Below are 20,734 nucleotides of genomic sequence, written 5' to 3'. Positions count from 1 at the left end.
ATTGACGGATTACCACTGGCAGCAGCTGGGGAATCAAACTGAAGCACGCCACAGGGAAATGCTGCTGGAATTCCCTGTGCCTTATAGGAGCACAGAGAATTTTGGAAGACTCCTTTAGCCACACAATTCACACAAGAACCCATCTTGGAAATGTTAAGCAGGCCACGTACAAAGCCCATGTCTGTAACGTTTAGTACCACTGCTTCTCTGGGCTCAGGGTGTGGTACTGCACACCCCCGTGGAACTCCGTAGAACCATGCAAGGAGGTGCTTTGAGCCATTTTCTCTATTTTTTAGGCATGCATAGATGCTTTCCTCAGTATTAAGCTTTAGCCACTTGTTGCAAAGTACATTTCTGCACTACCCCAGTATTTTGTGTGTCTCTCTCTTCAAAATCAAACATGACAAGTGACAACGTGGATTTTACCACAGCACAGAACTAGCACAAAATCCCAGCGAGACATGGCTACCTGGCAGGATTAGTCACCAGGAAACAGAGCATGCTATATCCCCAGGTGACACAAACCACTGGTGGTGAAACTTGGCAATAAGCTCTGCCTGAACTCTGAGATAAAGTCCTTGGTTTTCTTTATTGACCAACACAGCTAAAGCATTGTATTCAGGCTATTACTTCCACCTCTGTATTTGGTTTACAGTCATGTAAGTCTGGTTCCACCAATTCCAATTTTGGTTTTAATCTACTTCAGATTCCGTTATCAGTCTGACCCCCCCTCCAGAAACTGTACATGGAAATCAGTTTTTGCCATCATTGGTGTGGGGTTCTGAACTAATGCAAAAGAACACTAGTCTCCTTGCGGTGAGACCAATGCTTTTTGCTATTTCTTAATGCTATGATTTAAAACTACCACTTCCTTGCTTTATACGCTGGGTCCACACACCACCAGTATGAGGTTTCCAAACCATCAGACTCCATCCAGTCGGAATGTTCTCAGAGACTGGTAACGCAACCTGTACACAGTGCTAACGTTATCTTGCACTACTCTGTGACAAATCTGCTTCTCCAAAAACCAAAAGATCTTGAACAGGTTCACATAATCACCATTTAGCTCTTTTAAAAAAAAAAGAGGCCAAGATATGAAATATCTTTTATTTTATTAAACCTCTCATGGTGTGCAGGTTTTGTATCAGATTCTTCAATCCAGTACTTGCTGTTATAATGTCTCATGGTGGTTTGTTTCAGGATCCAGACAACTGTAAATAAAAAGTTAAGAGCTTTTAGAAAGGTTTCAGTACTGCAAATGTGAAACTGAAAGTTTATAGACATATATCAAGTTCATTTATCTGATAGTTTTAATGCAAGATAAGACTTCAATAGCTCAAAGAATTTGCTTAATTTTATTCAGACAAGATCACGTAAAGATGCCTTCAAACACAACAGGTCTCGACTGTTTAACAAACAGGTAACAAGTCATTCTGTCTCTCAAGGAACTTGGAGCAGCACTAAGTATCATTTTTTCAGTAGGCTGCATGAGCTGGTACCTGTCAGGTGATAAGAAAAAATTCAGTTTATGAAACTCACTTCATCTGCATCCTCTGTCTCAAGCTTGGGTGCAAAAGGCAAAGACTTTTATTTGCAAGTCAGCCTGTCTCATTATTCCGCACAAGTGTTTTGTACCATGTATGGAACCATACATAGCTGAAATGCACTGAATTCCTTTAACAGTTAAAATTCTTAAATTATCCCAAAATCCTTCAGTAACAAATGTACATACACAATGTTATATACTTGTCCTTGTTGAATTGGCCTTTGTTTACAAGCATTTACACACAAACTACACAGAAAACCTATCTATATAAATGATGTGCTGATGACTGACTTTATTGAAGGCAGTGTCCAACCAAGAGGAACATTAATCTAAGAAAGTAGTCTCTGTAAATCTAAATAAAGCAGTCTGTCATGCCAGGTCAGCCGCCATCGTAAGTGGCACGCACAGCACAGAATACAACACTTGAGAGTCAGATGTTTCTCTACACAGCAGGATAATACCAACTGAATGAGAGATGGAAAGTCGCTGTCAAGAGACCTAGCAAAAGTTAAGTTTTATGATACCTCTTACGATGCCTTTTACAAGCACAACTGCATCCCTGTCGGGAACCTGCTTAACCACAACCTTGACAAAGTTTATCTACTTTACCACGTCCCCAGATAGCATCTTCCCCTTACGGAAGATGTACAATCTGCATAAGAGGATACCAACCTATTAGAGTTTTACTCATCTGCCTGCTGTACTGTTCCTTTCTCAGAGACATAGATACCATCCAAGAATTTCCTGATATCCTTGTTCTTGACTGTAGTGGCTTGCTGGATCAAGGCAGCTGCAGACAAAGCAAGACCATTAGCAGAAAGCACAGGTCCAAGCCAACACATAGCCTTTGTTTACTCCCCAATATTTCAACTAACAAATGAAACTGTCACCTGGAGAAGGGAATTACCAACTTGAAATCCTGCCAGTTCCAATGAAAACAGAATGCCTTTCACTGAGCCCATCTTGGCAACTCAGGGCAGTGACAGTTTATTACTGAAAAGCTGAAAAGTTTGGTGCCAAAAAGGCCATTAATACTGACTCAAAAAAACCTTCCATGGACTTGAAGTATCTTTAAGTCTAAAAAAAAGTGTAAGAAACTATAAAAAGCAATTACAGTGACGGGGGGGACGAATCGAGCTGTCATTTACTTCAGGGTTTGAGAAAAAAGACAGAAGTTGTTAAGCTGACATATCTCCAGATAAAAGTGGCTGTATCATTATAGCTTCCCACACAGCTAGGTCACAAACCTGAGTTGGAGACCAATTCAATGTCATTCCCTTCAAGGATCAGCTCATCTTTCTGGGCTTGAGATACTGCACAGGAAACGCCTAAAGAAAGAAAAAGACACAATCTTCATTGTTGCTGAAGACATTAGGGGTACTAAAAAAAACGTAATTCATGTCCTGTCCCAATTTACAGATCCAGAAAGTAGTATTCTGGGCAGTAATTAACTTCTATGACTTTGTTAAACGAGTCCCCCAAGCCCCTTCCAGGATTGTCCTCCCTAATCATTTCTGCACACAAAGATTAGTGCAAGTCGTGATCTGGATTGAAAGCAACTAAGTGTGATTCCTACTTAAATGTCACTAATTTACAGCATTAATCACCAACACTCTGTATAAGCCAGAGATTTTGCCAGCGTGGCTTCGTCAGCTAGGTGGTGCCATTTTCCACATTCTCATTAAGACAAAATTGGATTCGCTGCAACCGAGTCATTAAAAAAAACAACCCTGTCCCCTGACATGTCAAGCACCACATTTATACTAGCAACACTGTGAATACTCACAAGGAGTAAACACAAGGACATTCAAGAGTCTAACTGGAAATTTTCATTTGCAAGGAGAGTAAGAAGTTTGATCTATTTAGTCAATAGATGTTAAGATTTTAAGCAAGCACTTTACTATCTTTGACATAAATGCTGACTTACAAAAATGAAATACAATAATCAAACCCACCCATAATGTCCCACAGTCAAAGTCAAAGTCACTGTCAGTAACCCACACTGTACCTACCAGTGGTTTTGGACAAATCTAATGCGTTCATCTAAAGCTACCCCAAAACACCATCAGTCACACTAAGTAGCCTTGTCCATACCTTCACCAGAAGTAGGACTATCAAAAAAAATTTGATAGAGTTTTTCCTACAGTCTTAAGGTAACTGTGTTTATGACATATTTTGTCTCCTTTTGAAGTTTAACAAGCTCCATCAAATGCCTACTCTGCTAGACATCTTCCTAAAACTCCCAAGTATGCAAGATATAAAACCAACAACTAAGACAGTAATGTTGAAGTTTATCATGTGTGCTCCTAGACAATCAGGAAATTCAAAATACGAGAACACTTCAAAGACCAAAAATATGATGTAGTGTGAGACTAGTTCATATACAATGCTTAAAACAGAAACAGAAATCTAAAATTGAGCACCTGAAGTTTACCAGCTATCAACACTGCCCAGATCTCATGATAAAAGTAAACACTGGGGTCCTTGTCACTCATATTACAGTAAGTAGCTCTAAACTAGTTATTTTTAGTAGTAAGAGCTAGCTAATAAATGACAAAAGCATTATTAATAATAAATCTAAACAGTGGCAAAGGTACCATAAGATTATGTAAATTCAAACAGGCAAAAATGCTGCTTCAACAATCATTCACCATTGCCTGTATCAGTGGGAGTACACAAAGCAAATAGTTTAGAAACAGTAAAGTCCATCTCCAGAGACACTCACCTGGCCTCATACGCACTCTGCGAATGTACTTCTCTCCCAAGAAGTTTCGGATTTCCACAAGTGAGCCATTATCCTGTATAACTACGTTGATTGGGAAGTGAGCGTACACTGACCTCATCTTGTAACGAAAGCCCTACGATGAAGGGCATCATCAGATATTGAAAGCAGAACATGTCCAAAAGGTAAAACAGATATGTTAAGCTTACTGGAGAAATCTAAACCCAAGGGATTACTGGAACTAGTTTCTTAACAAGGGCAAGACACTAAGCCCAAGAGACATTCATGCTTTCTTCCACCTGCAGAACTTGTTTGACAGCAAGTGCAAGGGGAAAAAAAAAATAGAGAAAGCTACATCTCGCATGCTTAGAAAAGCTCTCTTGAAAGTAAAAGGCTGTCCATTGCTGTAACGAAAATGACAGGTAATCCCATTCTGAAATAAAACTCACCAGTGTAACTCCCTTTATCATGTTCTGTACATGGCTGCAAATTGTGCGAACTGTTGCCAGTTCCTTTCTGTTACCCCACCACTTGTCAACACGTAGCTGTGTAAAAAAAATTCAATAAAATTAACGCTTTCAGCTACACTTCAGAACTAAAAATGAAACGTTTTTGTGATAAACTAAGAGTGAAAAGCTCTAATAAACTACTTAAAAGCCCACCTAACAAAAGCAGATAAATACCTTTTTTTTTCAAAGACTATTAAAGGCCCACCTAGCTCAAATCTTTTAAATCCTAACCTCCAGCCGTACAACAAGTATTTTTCTTCATGTCTCATTACTAACAAATCTTCAAAGAAGCCAGGGTAGATGTTCAGACATCTTAAGCTGAAGGATGTGTTATCAAATACTAAACACTGAATACGTTGTTCTAAAGTCAGTCTCCTATGTGGAATCTATGAACTTTTTAACAAAACACTGTGTGTGGGTCCAGTGTTTTAATGAAACACTAGACACTTGTGAAAAAGTAGCTGAAATCAGCCACTTTTTCCCTCTTTTTGTAGTTTTTAAGGCCATACAAAAATATTATGCATTTATTTAGAAAACATCTGTTCTCCTGATATAACTTGCCAATTCTGAAAATTAAACATAGAGATTTATTTTTTTTTTAGCTAAAACGAGTCCGTTTATAAAACACGGGATACAACGATCAACCCCTTTCCCATTAACTATCTGCCTGCAACTACCAAAAAAAAAAAAAAAAATCAATCAACAAGTTCACTCCAATATATCACAGAATTGCAAGATTTCCATGGGTCCAGAGCAGGTCCCGTGAGACCTGCCTCTTCCAAAATACACAGAAATAAGCGAAAAATTAAGTTACATAACTGCAGCTCAACTTTTTGGTTCACTCTCCTATACTACCAAGAAGTTTTTAAGCTAATTGTAAAGCTACTCTCCCTCTCCGGGCAGCGAAACGACCTCTGCAGCACTCACCTTCTTGTGTTTCTTTCCCAGGAGTGACAGCTCCACATTGATGTGGTTAAAATCCCTCCGCAAGGTTCCTCTGGGGCCCTTTACAATGACTGTCCGGCCCTTCAGTGAAACACTGACTGGAAATCAAAGGCAGACGCAGGTTAACAGGCTGCAGGGTCAGCACCATAAAACGCCTTTCAAACACAGACGTACCTTGCTCGGGGATGTCAACGGTCTGGTTGCTGAGAATGGTCTTCATTCTAAAAAGAACAACGGAAAAAAGCTGCAGACCCTCAAGGCACAGTCCTTTTCTTGCGCCCCTGCCACTCTCCTCCGCCACGCACCCTGGAACGCGCAGCTACGGAGCACCGATCCTATGCCCCCACCCCCTCCGATCCACCACGGCGCCGGCCTCCTCAACCAACACCGACACATCCCGCCCAAGCCCCAGAAAAGCGGCGGCCTCAACGCTCAACGCCGCAGCGGGGCCCAGCCCAGGCCTAGGACCGCTGGCGGAGAGGGGGAGGGCCTGGGGAAGACGCCATCCTGGGGGCTTCTCTCCCGCAGGGCTTGCGACAGGATGCGGCGGCTCGGCCCCGCGCCGCCCCGCAGGCTGCCCAGGCCCGGACAGGGAGCTCAGGGGGCTGCCTGCGGCGGATGGCCCCGGATGCCGCCGCCGGCGCGCGCCTCACCTCGCAGCAGGCAGAGCGGAAAGAGCCTGCGTCTGACGTCATCACGCACTTGTAGCCGCTCCCGGCCCTCTGGCGTCATCACGCCGAGGCAGCCGTCTAAGAGGCAAGAGTAGCCGAGGCCCGATGCCTCCGAGCTGACTGAGGCGGGCAGGCGGGGCGGACGAGCGTTGAGAGGATCGATTGCGCCGGCCGGGAGAGCTGGTCCGGCCGCTCCGCGGGTGCCGCTATGTCGCTGCTGCCGCGGGGCCGCTGCCGCGGGGCCGCCACCGCCATGGCCGCCCGGCGGCTGCTGCTGGGGCCCCAAGGACGGGTGAGTGGGCGCCGTGTCAGGGCCGTGTGCCGCTGGGGGCTGCCGGACGGCGGGCTGCCGAGCGTACCGGGGTGAGCGTTGCGGCCCGGCAGAAAGGAGACCTCGGGACGGTCGCTCCCCACTCCCAGTGAGGGTACTGCTCCCATCGTGGAGGCAGAAGACGATGCCGTTATCCGAGCTCGTCTTCTTGATCGCTGCGGGCTGGGTGGCGGGGCGTGACAGCGGTGGTTCGCGGCGGGCAGAGCTCCGGGAGGGCCTGTCCCCCGCACCGCATCGCACCGGCGGCCTAGTCTGGGGCGTGAGCCGGCGGAGAGCTGCCGTGCCCGTGGGCACACACTGGGAAGGCTGAGCCACGGACCCCACCCGCTGCAGACCCCGCTCCTGGGAGCCCGGCCTGGGCTACGTTTTGTCGGTCGGTTACTGACACGGCAGTGTGCGGTTAGTCATCACAACACCTTGTTTTTCAGCCCCGAAATCTCAAATTAATCCATACAGTGTTATCTGTACCCAAAAACTTAGTTTGATATTAAGATTTTTTGGAAGGGATCATGCGTTGTGTTTCACTTAAAATGAAAAAGACAATTACATCTTTAAAGTAAAGGCAATTGGCAAAATACTTATACAAAGCGTACGTTAACCATCAAAAGGACAAGCAGTTATTTAGTATGTAATACTAGTACATTAATAATTCAATAAATGAGAAGGTTGCTTCTTTTAGGTGTCAGGGAGCCATGTGTGTAACCAGTACAGAACATCAGGTTCTTTAACAGAGGAAAAAAAGGAGTTTCTGCAAAATGGTCCAGACTTACAAGACTTTGTATCTGGAGATTTGTCAGACAAGAGCGTGTGGGCTGAGTATAAAGGCAATTTAAAGCGTCAGAAAGGAGAAAGGTAATTGTGATTTTAAACAACTGTAGTTGCTTCCATGCCATATCTTGCGTGTTTAGTATTGACTACAAAATGTATACAATGTATTTTTATTAAATTCTGTTGCACTGGCTTGCCAATTTCCTAATTTTTCAAGAAAGAACAAACATGTTATTAACTTCAAATCCATAACAAAACATGAAGATGTGGTGATGGTCTCTCACTTGAGTGCCTGTGCCTTGAATTGTGTCAAATTATGTATCAGTAGGCGAGTATACCCTATTTTGGTGTTGAAAAAATATTCTTAATAGCATAAAACAAACAGATGAAGACTAAATTAAAAAATGCTTTAAACACTCATGTTTGCAGTTATAAATTTGACCAGACTTTGTGATACGTGTGTAATTTAAACTGCCATTAATTGTTGCAGTCTCCACCGTGGCACTGTTAAATCCCAACGGTACAGTTTGCAGTTTTAAATCTTCCAGTGACAACAAACTCCTACTCTTGAATGCTGGGATGATCATAAACATGGAAGAGAGAAGTCTGTTATGAGTCAGAATGATGTTAATATTGGTTGCTGAGTCACATCAGTTTCCAAGGAACCTTTCCTAGTTGGGACCTGTAACAAATTAAAGTGGTTCCATGGAAGTAATGAAAGCTTACCACATAAATAATTTATTAATCTTTATGTTTACTTGGTAATATTCAGGTTGCGGCTTCCTCCATGGCTGAAAACAGAGATTCCCATGGGAAAGAACTACAATAAACTAAAGAATACCTTGAGAAGTTTGAATCTTCATACGGTAAATCTAGTAGATTTCTGTAGAAATAAGGCATTTTTTAAGGATACAAAATTATTCTTTCATGAAGGACAGGTGGAAATCATGTCTTGCATGATCTTCAATGCTGAAACCAAGCCCAGTGCTGATCCCTTCTGCCAGCAGTGAATTTTGCTCCTAAAGAATGAATAAGAAAAGCCAATAGAGAATTTTCTGGTTTTCCTGCTGTGATTTTAAATATCAGGGTTTACAGCTTGCATCACCAAAGAGATCAGAAGATGCTCTGTGTGACGGTTTTTAATGGAAACATACGTGGAAATGCATCATAGATTTTGTGAATATTGTATAAATTTTTACATTTAAAATGTTAATGGCAATCTGTGCTAATTAACAAGTCAGTTACTTGGCCAAGGAGTTTTTGGAGTTGTAAAGTAGAGGAAAAGAATGGCAATAGATGTCGGGAAACAACTGTTTTCTTCCTAGCTATTCTACTGACTGCTCGTAGAACATGTAACTCTGTTAAAGTCCTAATTTATCATCAGTTGTGTTTTGTTTGTAGCCTACTATTGAATTTTATAATAATAATAATAACAATAATAATATCAATAATAATAACAACAACAATAATATAAATTTCAGTACCAACATGGAAAAAAGACAGGTACATTACTGTCTTTGAACTTAGGTATGTGAAGAAGCACGTTGTCCCAACATCGGAGAATGCTGGGGAGGTGGCGAGTATGCTACAGCTACAGCTACTATTATGGTAAGCCATTAACCATTTCTTAAGTATTCTATTAATGTTTGAGCTGTTTGAAGTGTATTGTTGGTCGCTACTGCAAAGGAGTGCGTTTGTTACAAGAAATTTAGAGCAAAGCACTGTCCTAGTTTTTTCGCTTAATATTGGGATTTATCTGATCTAGCTTATGCAGCTGTTTCTCAGCTGACCGATAGGGATGCGTACAACATAAAGGTAAGAATGTCTTTCTTATTTCAGCTGATGGGTGACACATGCACTAGAGGTTGCAGATTTTGTTCAGTAAAGACAGCCAAAAATCCACCTCCACTGGATCCCAAGGAGCCTTACAACACAGCAAAGGCTATAGCTGAGTGGGGCTTGGACTATGTTGTACTGACGTCTGTGGACAGAGATGGTTAGTATGTTGTCTCTCATCTCTTCCAGTCTATGCTCTCATATGCCTTCCATGGGGTGAACGTAGACCTCCATAAACATTCATCACTTGGTGCAATTGTTGAGGATTACTATTTTAAAGGAGTGGGCAGTGCTGAAACTTTGGAAAGTTTCTACATATTCTTAGTATCTCTCTCTGTCTGGTACAATGTAACAGAAGTTACACTGCTATTAAACATCAAGAATATTACAACAAATATTTTATAACTTTTGCAAAATACATACATGTACATTATGTTCTATTACTTGATTAGCAAAAAAACCCTGCAAACATTTATATGCAATGCCATTACAGAACTTCCTTCCAAAAACTAAACCTGGAATATATTATACATAACAAAACTGAAAGTTACCTTTTCCTAAGGTTGTAATAGCTCCTTTGTGATGACACCACATAGGTGGGGAAAACCATGGTAAAGACTGATCAGTAGACTTTGGTGGAAGGTCCAGTAGCTTCAAAGTGGCTTACAATAAAAGAGCAATAACAGATGTATTTTAATTTTTGTAGAGCGGTTTCTGAGACTGAAAACATAAATAGATAAAGACATTCTGTGCTGAGGCTGAACCTAGAGACGGGTAAATTCGGAGTAAACATTTGAAGTCTGCCCTAGATGATCACAGTTAGACTTTGTGCAGAACAAGGCTTGGTAGAATATCTGTTGTAAACCTTTGGCATATGCAGTAAGATAAGACTGAGCTTTGACTGCTTTATTAGTTTGCATTTACATTTGACTCTGTAGGTTTTTTGTGGCTTTGCTAATAATTAAGTACATTTCTTGAACTGAAAAGTTAATTGAATAACTGAAATGCTTCTAGATATGCCTGATGGTGGAGCAGAACACTTTGCAAAGACAGTCTCTCATCTGAAAGAAAGGTACATCATTAACATATTACTATTATTATTATTAAAACTTTAGAAAGTGGTACTGCATATCAAAACTACCTTCAGCTGGGTTATTCCAGTGGCCATGCAAATACAAAAGTCTGCCTTTAGCCTATCTGTGTTCCTTTTTTCCCCTGTTTTTCATCTTTCTCATATAATGGCCCTGAAGTGTTTTAAGTTTGGATGCATTTCTAATTTAGCCTAAGCTTATTTGAAGCTAAGCACTGGATTATTTCTCTGACCATGCAGCTGGTTTACCAGGAGATGAGTCCATCCTTTGAGGTATGTTCATTCTTGAAGCTTGGGGCTCAAACACTGGGTTTAGATAACAGTATCATCATGTTACAAAGGAAGTTGGGTTTCTCTTCCAGCAGTGATCAGATTGCGTTGCATTTTCCCACAATGGACATTTCTAACTGTGATTGTACTTTCCTACTGTACCTAGCTATGCCTTCTGCACTCTCTGCATCGGTGACCTGTATGCCATTTGATAGCATACTTTTCTGCCTGCAGGTTTAATTCGTATAACCTCATCTAAGTCTTTATCCAGTGTATCCTGGGACTGGAATGGTTCCTGCAGTTTTCCTCACCTGCCTTTCCGAGCTGAAATCTGCCTCCTGGACACCAGGATTAGATTCCAGGGCAATAATGCAGAGTCTTCTTATGTCAGTAGGCAGGATTATAGCTCCTCTGTGTTTTGCAGTTATGATATTAAACTCATGTTAAATTAATCTGCAACAAAGACACAGAAAAAACTATGTATAAACAGTGCATGTGATTGTTTAAGAGACTGTTGGAACCCCTTCTGATATTTATTATTTGGCTTTCATTCTATTTCAGCTCACATCAGTAAAATGAGGAATTAAACACGATGTTTTGTTTGAATTGTAATACAAGTATTGGCAGAAATTTGTTGGTTTAGCAGTGTATCCTGAAGTAGCTTTGCTTTGCTTATCAGAGCATCATTTATTTGGTTACGTTTGGTTTTTTGCTATATTGAGGTTTTTTTAGCAACAGGGACACAAATCCCATAGCTGTGTTCATTTCTCTCCTTTTCAGGAATTCAAAAATCCTAGTAGAATGCCTAACCCCTGATTTTCGAGGGGACCTTAAAGCTGTGGAGAAAGTAGCATCATCGGGCCTGGATGTGTATGCCCACAACGTGGAGACGGTGCCGCAGTTACAGAGGTACGCAGTAGCGGCATGTATAAACAGAAGTGGCAGAAAGTATAAACAGACGAGGGCTTTTGTAAAAGGACTTTTTGCGAAAAGTATAGCCGGAGGCATTTATTTAGATCCCCACCGAAGCTCTCCCTGCCAGTCTTGGCAAGGGCAAGCCTGTCCCGGCGAGGCTGGGCTGGCTTGGCGGGGCTGGGCTGGGCAGGCCCCAGGCCGGGCCGCGCGGCGCAGGGCGCCATGGCGCGGGGCGCGCCGCTGCCGCCGGCCCCGCTCCCAGCCTGCCCCGCGCGCGGCGGCGCCGCTGCTGCCGTGCCCGCCGGCCGCCGGCAGAGGGCGCCCGCGCCGCGGCCCTCGGGCGGTGCCGACTCAGCGTCGGGCCGGGGGAGCCGCGCCCCAGGCCGCCCCCTCAACCCCAGCCACGCCGGGGGAGCCGCGGCCGGGCGGGGGCCAGGGAGGGCCGGCTTCGGTCATCCAGCCAGCGCGAAATTGGGGCGTATCCCACCGCTCGTGTTGCTTTGGGGCATTTTCCGCCCGTGCCAAACTACACCGCTGAGACCTCCAAGTTGCGGTTTTCACTGTGTAGAAACTAGCAGAACGCGCCATCCTTGGCATCTCTAACTCCTGTGCACACTTTCATGCGTTTTTTTTTTCCCCCTTGTACCGAAAATATGAAAAGGAAGGTCCGTGATCCCCGAGCCAACTTTGAGCAATCCATACGTGTGCTGAAGCATGCTAAAGAGGTCCAGCCTAGCGTCATTTCTAAAACCTCCATTATGCTGGGGCTAGGCGAGACAGATGAACAAGTATATTCCACAATGAAATGTAAGTTGGTGTTGAAATAGATGCCAAAATTCGCAGGTATGAATTTTATTCTGTTGGAAAACAGTTGTAAGCATCTTTGCCTCTACTTGCAAATCAGTTTGCTGGTGCAGGAAATGTTTTCTAAGCTTTATGGAAAAAATAAAAAAGTTGGGTTAAAAAAGATTGAACTTCTGAAATATTTTGCCTTCTTATGGCTTTCGGATTCAATTTGACAGGCAGATCCACCTCCTGTTGATTTCAATGGAAATTATAACTATCTTTGTGTGACTGTATCCACATTTTTATCTTTGCAATACTTAAATAATGGGCTTGCAACATAGTTGCCTTAATCATGCATTCCTTTTTTAGAAATAGAAGACCTGATTGTTTAAAATATTCTATTTTAGCTTACTTAGATGCAAAAAAAGTTATTATGCTTGGAGCTGTAACATGTTATGTTTTCATGTAAATGTATTTTTAAGAGGAGAGAATTTCACAGTAGTAAGTGAATGCAATGCCCTCGTAAGAAGAAATTCATAAATCCTGTGGCATTTCTCCCATATCCTGTAAGAATGTCTACCTGGGACTTTATTTTGTGTACAACAACCCATATTTAGAATGCAGTGATATAGTCTGTATTTTCTGCAGCTGTCCCACAATCCAGACCAGAATTACAGTTCCTGGTTTTTCCCATTCTTCCTGCTCAGCATTTTCTCGCCACAGAAATATGAAATGTCAGATCTGGTGCTATTTGTTTTCAGGCCACTTTCATGGATGTATTTGGAGCCATACTGTTACCCATGACATTCATTCAGTTACGCTAATTTTGTTCTCCTTCCATCCTCTGGGTACGAGTTAGAGAACATGTAAATGTGCCAATATTGAACCAGTTTCTTTACAGAACCATATCAATCTAAACAGAGATGCCAGGGTAACAGTGAGTGTCATGCTGTAGTCAAAACAGTCTTTTTTTCCTATTTGACATGGGGCAACCAGCCCCAAGTAGCCAGAAAATATATGGAGATGTTAATGCAAAATCCGATTCCTCAGCCATCCTTTTGTTCAGAACACCTCACTAGCTGCCGCAAACATAATTCTTCAGGCTAGCTGACTATCGGGCATCTGGATTTCCCGCTCTACGTGGACGACCTGAACTCATGTGCTGTATATTGATTCTAGTATATACTCAAATTTTAGCAAAGTTTATGAGATTCTGTAGGCATCAAAACTAACATACATCCTAAGTGTGTAAAAATGGCAAAAGATGTTGGCAACTTCCCCTGATTTATAGCTGTTTAGAACTGTTCGCATCTTTTCGGCATGAGTTCTCCTGAAACAGTGGAGAAGTGCCAAGTGTACGTGCAAGCATCCATTTTTTACCACAGAATCAGTCAAACGAAGGCTCTGACCTAAAGACACAATGAAAAACAGTAACATGAAAAAGACAAGAGCATGTCATCTCTGCAGTGAGGCCCATGCTATTCCCTCTAGCTTTAAACATGCAGCAGCATGGAGCTCACGGTGAGGTACATGGCTACTGCTCATGGAGGTTGCATGTTCCCTTTGCTGGAGAGCAGAATGTAACCCCCGCAGGGTGCCATGGAGTGACCTTTGTTCAGACTTGGAAGGAGGGTGTTTTCTAGCTGCTGACAATTCCTTGTGATCCTTCTGCCACTAACAGGGAATTTTGTTTTTACAGTATTGCGGGAAGCAGATGTAGATTGCTTGACCCTAGGACAGTACATGCAACCAACAAAACGTCACCTAAAGGTAAAAATGCCTTTAATTTACAGGCAGTGTTGTTGTGGTCTGTACCTTGCACAGTCAAGTTTCCTCTTTCAAAATTGAGGCTTGATATGCATCCTTACCTTAACTGCAGATGCTGGGAAAAATTTTCTTCCTTGCTTAACCTGATCTTCATCTCTTATGGACTTTTCGCTAAAAATGACCTCAGCCATCTAATCCCTTCCATCTTCTGCAGGCTTCCCGTGGCTACTTTCTGCTAGTAGCTGGGGAGGCAGCTGAAGCTGAGGCATGATTCTGGAAAACAAGTGTTTCGGTGTACGTCTCAAACACAATGGCTCAAGCCAGCTCCCCTTCACTATCTCATAGGCTCTCCCTTCAGCTGGGGAAATTACCATTTTCTCCTTCTTTAATCAGGCCAGAGCTTGAATCTCTGTTACTATGTTTCACCGAGAGAACTGTTAGTGAAGAGATTTGTAGGACTATTGTATTTTTTTTTACTAACTTGTACAAAAACAGGTTTGCTCGAAAGGACCCTTCAAAAACAGAGTAAAGAAAATGATAAAGCAACAACCAGAAACTAAATTCTAAACTTCTCAGCTAAATATGAAAAGCAAAGAAAATGCATTCTTTTGGTAGAGAACAGAGAGGAAATTCAGTTTGTGACTTGACTGGTGAAAGTTTTGGACTTGCAATAATTTCAATTCAATTATATTGAACTTGCAATATAACACTGTTTCATTTCACTATGTGCTAGCTATAGCCATCTCCTTTGCATTAATACCTGATCAAAATGAATTCTTTTCACTTAGGTTGAAGAGTACATAACTCCCGAAAAATTTAAGTACTGGGAAAAAGTAGGAAATGATCTTGGATTCCATTACACTGCTAGCGGGCCTTTAGTGCGCTCCTCCTATAAAGCAGGTAAATTACTGAAAAGCATTAGATTCTTTAGCACATAACGTTTTAGTTTATAAAGTTAAAACGGTGAAGTAATAACGCAACAAAGCTTACCTTAGCTCAAGGACACCTAATATAGTAATCTTTTTTTTTAAATTATTACACGTACTATCTTCTGTAGGTCATCTAAATGCGTGAGTGTGACAGTAGTTGGTATTGGTACAATGGCTATGCTGCTTAAGCTAATTCTTTGCAAACCTAGTTTGTACTATACTTAACACGTGAGGCAGCATAAAGGGTACCCAACTTTCAAGTTTTCCCACCCCTTTCATTCTGTCTCTTGGATGCTTCAGTGTTTAATGGGGGCCTTACTTGTGTGTGATGCAATTTTGTTGCTTTAGGCAGAATTTATTTACCATGTCTTAGAAATAGACACTGTTACGGCAGTACTTTTTCTGACACAGCACTCAGTATCAAGTAGCAGCTGATATTAATGGGACTGTTGTGTACGTCCAACATCCTGTTTTTTCCTAAGGACAGAGCAGAGAAGACTCATCTGGGGCACTTTGCTTCTCAGGCTGTTTTAATCCCAGCTCAAATAAGATTTAGAGCAGGTTTCACTGATACTTTATGAAATAGGAATTAATTTTTAATTAAATCATTTCACCTTTGCCTGTTGGAAAACACAAAGAAGCAGAGCTATTTCATAAAATTGGGCATGAGGAAAATCAGGATTGTGGGGGTGGAAGGGTTGGTTGTTGGGTTTTGGGGTTTTTTTACATCCCCATTTTACATTGAAAGTCTGTTGTATGGAGCTGAATTACTACAAAAAAACTGGTGAGAACAATTGTAAAATAGAATATTCGCATTGAATAAGAATGTGTATTGTTTTGCTTTATTTCATTGAAATACCTATAAATCATTTTGCTGCTTTTTTGCTTTTTAATTAGGTGAATTCTTCTTGAAGAACTTAGTAGAAAAAAGAAAGACGAAAGCCATCTGAAAATGAGAGTGAACCTATTTAAAGCAGCCAGTTTTAAGGATCCCTTTTTCAGTGCATAATTACACTGAGTTCCAGAAATGCAGAAGTCCAGATGGTGGATGTATGAATAAATTTACTATCTTTCCAGAACACTTTTTTCTCACCAAAACATTTCACATTATTTTACCTCATTCCTCCTGGCAAGGTTACAACTACATAGTACTTCTCGTGTTCAGCAAAAAGTCAGAAGATAGAACTGATTTTGAAAGAGTGATGGAACTGAGATGGAAGAAATGTAAGCTGGAAAAAAAAAAATCAAGACAGATTTAAGTAAACAGGTTTTATACTACCATCGCTATTGCTGCAGTTAATGCTTGTGAAGATGCTAACAGTAATTTGAAAGGTACTGATATTTTGGTGTATCTTACCATTGTGTAACACAAGCTTGCAGGGGCTCTGGGAACTAGAGGACTTCTAAAGAAAGATTGTGCACATGACGAAGGACGGTATTAGGGCTCTCTTGAACCACACCAGAGAAAGTATCGGTAGTGCTCCTTCAAGGGACGGTATCTCTTACCTTCATCTTAAGAAAATGAGCTATACCATTCTGATAGCTGCTGCCTTTCAGGTGCTTGCATGTCTCCAACTGTGAGCCTCGGTAAACACAACATATCAAGTTGAAATCAACAAGAGGCCTTTCTATCAGGACGATTAACCTTGTATAGATACCATATAATTTAAATCATATGGAAAAATTTGAATTGCCATTAACAGCATAAATAGAGCCACCCTTAGTTTGGGTGTACAACTGTACCAAACCCTGCTGAGTTGCACAGGTGCTTCTTCAGTATCGGGTATGCAGAACTACTGCTGTTCTGTACTGTGCTGCTACTCCATAGGTATTGTCTTATCATTAAAAGAAAGTTAAAAAGCCAGTCTGAGGGTGCGGTGGTTGTGCTTGATTGGTCTGGTTACCTTCCCCCTTAAGACATGGTCTGGCTGTTAAGTCTGAATGCAGAGCAGTGAATTTCATCACGGATGAAGTATGAAATCCATTACATACCCTACTAAGCTCAAGCAGAAACAAAAGCATGGCTTATGGTATAATGGCAGCTGTAAATTCTTCTATTTACAGTCAGGATAGTGCAAAGTGCATCTCTCCCTAATAATTCTCAGTTGTCCACTATGGACCTTAGATACCATTTTTGACCTGGCTTCAGCTGTATCTTCATGAAGGTATTTGGGAAACATGCCAGGAATTCATTATCTGGTCCCAGACTCTCATCATCAGGTAATCCTAAGGCTGGCTATAGTACTTTTCTGTAGAAAACTACTGTAGTCTACATGAAAGAGTGCACCTTTTGCCCACCCCCTACTCAGCAAGATGTTGGAAGGCAGGCAGCTAGTTAGCAAATTAATATCTAGGAGAAACTTGGTATTGTCATGAACAACAAAAATCAGATTATACCACTGAGGCCAGTGATGCACAATTGACACTTCACAAAATGAAGTATGAAGTATAGCATTGTTAAAGCATTATGAAGACAAATAGCCTTAAGCTAGGAGGAGTGTACTAATTAAACAGTGTAATGGAAGTGTAAGTTAGGGGAAGAGAAGTCTGATCCATGAGGAACAGAGGGGAAGAACAGAAACAGAAATCTTAATAGCTGTACTTTGTAAAGGCAGAGAGAAAGGCAGGGCTTTTTTTTTAATTAAAAAAAATTGTAAAATAATAATAGATTTTAAAATTTAAATTAAAAAAAACCAACCTGACCACTAGTCTTCGAAAGACCAGGCATACTTTGAGCCAAAAATGCCCTGCTTCAGCTGAAGCACACCAAATACTAAAGCAGTGGAAGGTTGTCAGGTATGGTAGGGAAATTCAATGCTGCCTCCACAGCAGCAGGCAGGGAGGGGTGCAACATTAACTCCTGGATACCCTCACCATTTAACAGCTGCCAGCCTTTATTAGAGATCCTACTATATATAAATAATGGCTTTGACTTGCCTACAGAGTAGATTTAACAATGTTACTGTAGCTTTTGCCAAGTTGCTGCTCTTTCAGCATATCAACATCAGAAATACGGAAAAAGGAATTCTGAGCCATACAGCTATTACCAAACTGGAACAAGACAACATTGTGCAGTAATTATCCATGACTTCTTTACAGTGAGAGAAATAATTCCTCTGGAAGCACAGTCCAATGTTGTTTCATGTTAGAATTCTCTATGAATTGCTGCTGGGTGGTTTGGAAGATGATCTCACACTTTTACACAACTGTCTGCCAGCTGGTACCACGTTTCAGAAGCTACATGAGCCGTTTTCTAACTGCATGTTTTGCTGCGGTTTCTAAGGAAAGCAGTCACGTTTTGACTTCATAGATGGGAGGGGTGCTTTGTTTTTAAGCGCATTTGACGACAAATGCTAAATTTCTTTTCCTAGTTAAGAAATCCTGCTTTTACAACCATCTTCCTTCCCTATTGCCCATTCAGGTACCAAAGTCTCGCAGAACACCTGGTTATAAATTCAGCACAGGTTTCACAACTATCTCAGTTTTCTTTCTGATGAAGTTTCATGTTTAGTGACATTTTCTTCTTGTATGTCAATCACTTCATTCTGTCAGTTTGTTTCACAAAGCAGCCATAAAATATTTTAAGAAACAATCTTCCTTGCAATCAGGAAAACAAAGAGTTTTAGGAATATGATTTCAAGTTGATACAGACACTTTAAAAGAATGAATAGTCTTTCTAGCATCATTACACCAATCTAATCTACTACACTCTGTGAAGCATAATTAAATGTTATGCAGCTGACTAGAAAACTGCTACATCTCCCAGTGATTTCAAGTCTTTAGGTTAAATCAAAGCCGAAGTGTTCATTTAAGAACAGTTTTAAGTTTTTCTCCTACTTGATCAATAATTAATATTGGTATCCCCTTCATTTAAAAAGAAAATGTCAAGTATTTGCACTCCTTTGCTACAAGATAGGGCAACTTATTGCAGATGTTCAACTTGCAATAGGAATTCTCACCTTGGAATAGAAAAAACAAGTAATGAAAACTGACTCCGGTATTCCTAAAGCAATCATAGATAACCCATTATGCCTTCCTGCACTGTTTTACAATTCATTTCAAACTTTAGCTGTTGAGCAAGATATATAGCACTACTATAAATTCTAGATCAACAGAACATCCTCAAGTGATAGAAGTGTAAGCTTGTTGGCCAGTACAAAATCCCACCACTAACTGCTCCTATACTAACCAGTCTTGGTCAAAACTGTGTTTGTTTTATTCACTTGCAATACTCTGGGCTATCATATGCCTGGAACCAGAGTAGTTTTAGCTGCACAAAGGGTTGAACACGTGCGCAAAAGAAAAACGGTACATCTTGCCTGGCATTTATAATTTGTCTATGCACATCTTGGGTAAGAATTTATGCAGTCTGCATCATACTATTCATAGTCTTGTATTAAAGCTGGATTTGCTTCAGATGTTGTATTCACATTTTGTGCAGTGAAAAGCAGTGTTACTGCGGGATTGCATTTTATTAAGAACCCCATAAAAAGAATTTTAAAGCACAGGAGTCCACTACTCCTATTACACAATTCTCATCAAGAATCACATGCTGTAAAATCCCATAGACAAAGACTCAACAGTGTTAAAACCCATCTCTTACATGCGCTGCTCAAGCCTTCAGAGCAGGAATGCAAGTCATCTCCAATTCTTATTTCCCTGGCAACTGTACTCTGAAGATGATGGGTTATGATTCACAGTGCTGTAAAAGCTTCTGAAGCCTGCTCTTTTTGTCTTGCAGTGAGGTTCTCTCACATATGTGCAAGGTAAGTACTTCAATATCCTGAAGGCATGCTCTACCAGCTGTCTCTACTGGATTCATCCCACAGTCCTAGTGTCCCACTAAAAGAATGCAGTCACCAAGAAACTAAATAAGCTGACTCTCCAAGAAAGCAAGGGAAATGCCAGTACCAGTTTTACCCAGTGTTGCTCTTCCGAAAAGATCTGCTGCTCTTTCCTAAGAAAGGGGAGTTAAGAGTGATTCCACTATAATGAACTTGCCCATTCTTTATTATCTTTATGATTAAGCTGCAAGTAACTATCCAGGCTTTGACTGAGTCTGCAGGAGAACCAGGGTAGGAATAGGGGTATAGCACCTAGTTCCCTCTCCGTGGGACGGCATGTGAAAAGCCACTGGAAGCCTCACAAACACTGGCCAGCCTTACAGCTCTTGCACATTCCTAACAGGAACAACACTTCATGCAAGAGTTTAATGGTTCATCTGTCTACTTCAAACTGATGAGGACAGGTGCCATACAGAAGCACTACTATTACAGCTGTGTGCAAGTTTGAGAAGGATCCTGATTTTCTTGAAGCCTCTACGCACCCTCCCCATTAAGATAAACCCTGAAGCAGCACTGTGCTACCCTGAACATAGTTCAGGATAAGAGATCCTTGGAGTACAACTTGTCAGTACCCTCTTAATCTCTAAGGAGAAATGACCTTTCAGGTGCTATGGGGGCAGAGGTAGTCAAGAGGATGCCTACCTGCAAAGACAGGGTGATTACCAGTTGGATTACAATGCTTACAAATACCACAACTGTGGTTGTCCCTGCTGTGTAGGCATTGTATGAAAGCAGCACTACTGAATCAGGAAGAGGAGAAGCTGTGATGAAAAGATGACAGTTTGATTTTAAGCCCCTGTAATTC

General features: G+C 41.4%; 2 protein-coding genes across 2 annotated transcripts; one reads left to right on the top strand and one right to left on the bottom strand.

Annotated features, from left to right (window-relative positions):
* Positions 1-1,096: 1,096 nt before the first annotated feature.
* RPL9 (ribosomal protein L9) lies at positions 1,097-5,942 on the bottom strand (the record flags this gene model as incomplete). The annotated part of the gene is made up of 7 exons (XM_081998912.1): positions 1,097-1,211; positions 2,219-2,336; positions 2,794-2,874; positions 4,272-4,404; positions 4,718-4,813; positions 5,705-5,820; positions 5,897-5,942. 6 exons carry the CDS (start codon positions 5,940-5,942, stop codon positions 2,230-2,232), a joined length of 579 nt encoding a protein of 192 aa, XP_081855038.1. The 3' UTR covers positions 1,097-1,211; positions 2,219-2,229.
* Positions 5,943-6,601: 659 nt separating this feature from the next.
* Positions 6,602-16,035, top strand: LIAS (lipoic acid synthetase; the record flags this gene model as incomplete). Its single annotated transcript, XM_081999132.1, has 11 exons — positions 6,602-6,685; positions 7,404-7,576; positions 8,265-8,358; positions 9,020-9,100; positions 9,332-9,488; positions 10,343-10,400; positions 11,469-11,597; positions 12,265-12,410; positions 14,089-14,159; positions 14,945-15,056; positions 15,983-16,035. 11 exons carry the CDS (start codon positions 6,602-6,604, stop codon positions 16,033-16,035), a joined length of 1,158 nt encoding a protein of 385 aa, XP_081855258.1.
* Between the last annotated feature and the right edge of the window lie 4,699 nt (positions 16,036-20,734).

This window comes from Phaethon aethereus (genome assembly GCF_964289735.1).
Source record: "Phaethon aethereus genome assembly, chromosome: 4".
Classification (NCBI taxonomy): Eukaryota; Metazoa; Chordata; class Aves; order Phaethontiformes; family Phaethontidae; genus Phaethon; species Phaethon aethereus.
Note: the sequence above shows the minus strand (reverse complement) of the source record. Positions and strands in the feature narration are given on the sequence as shown.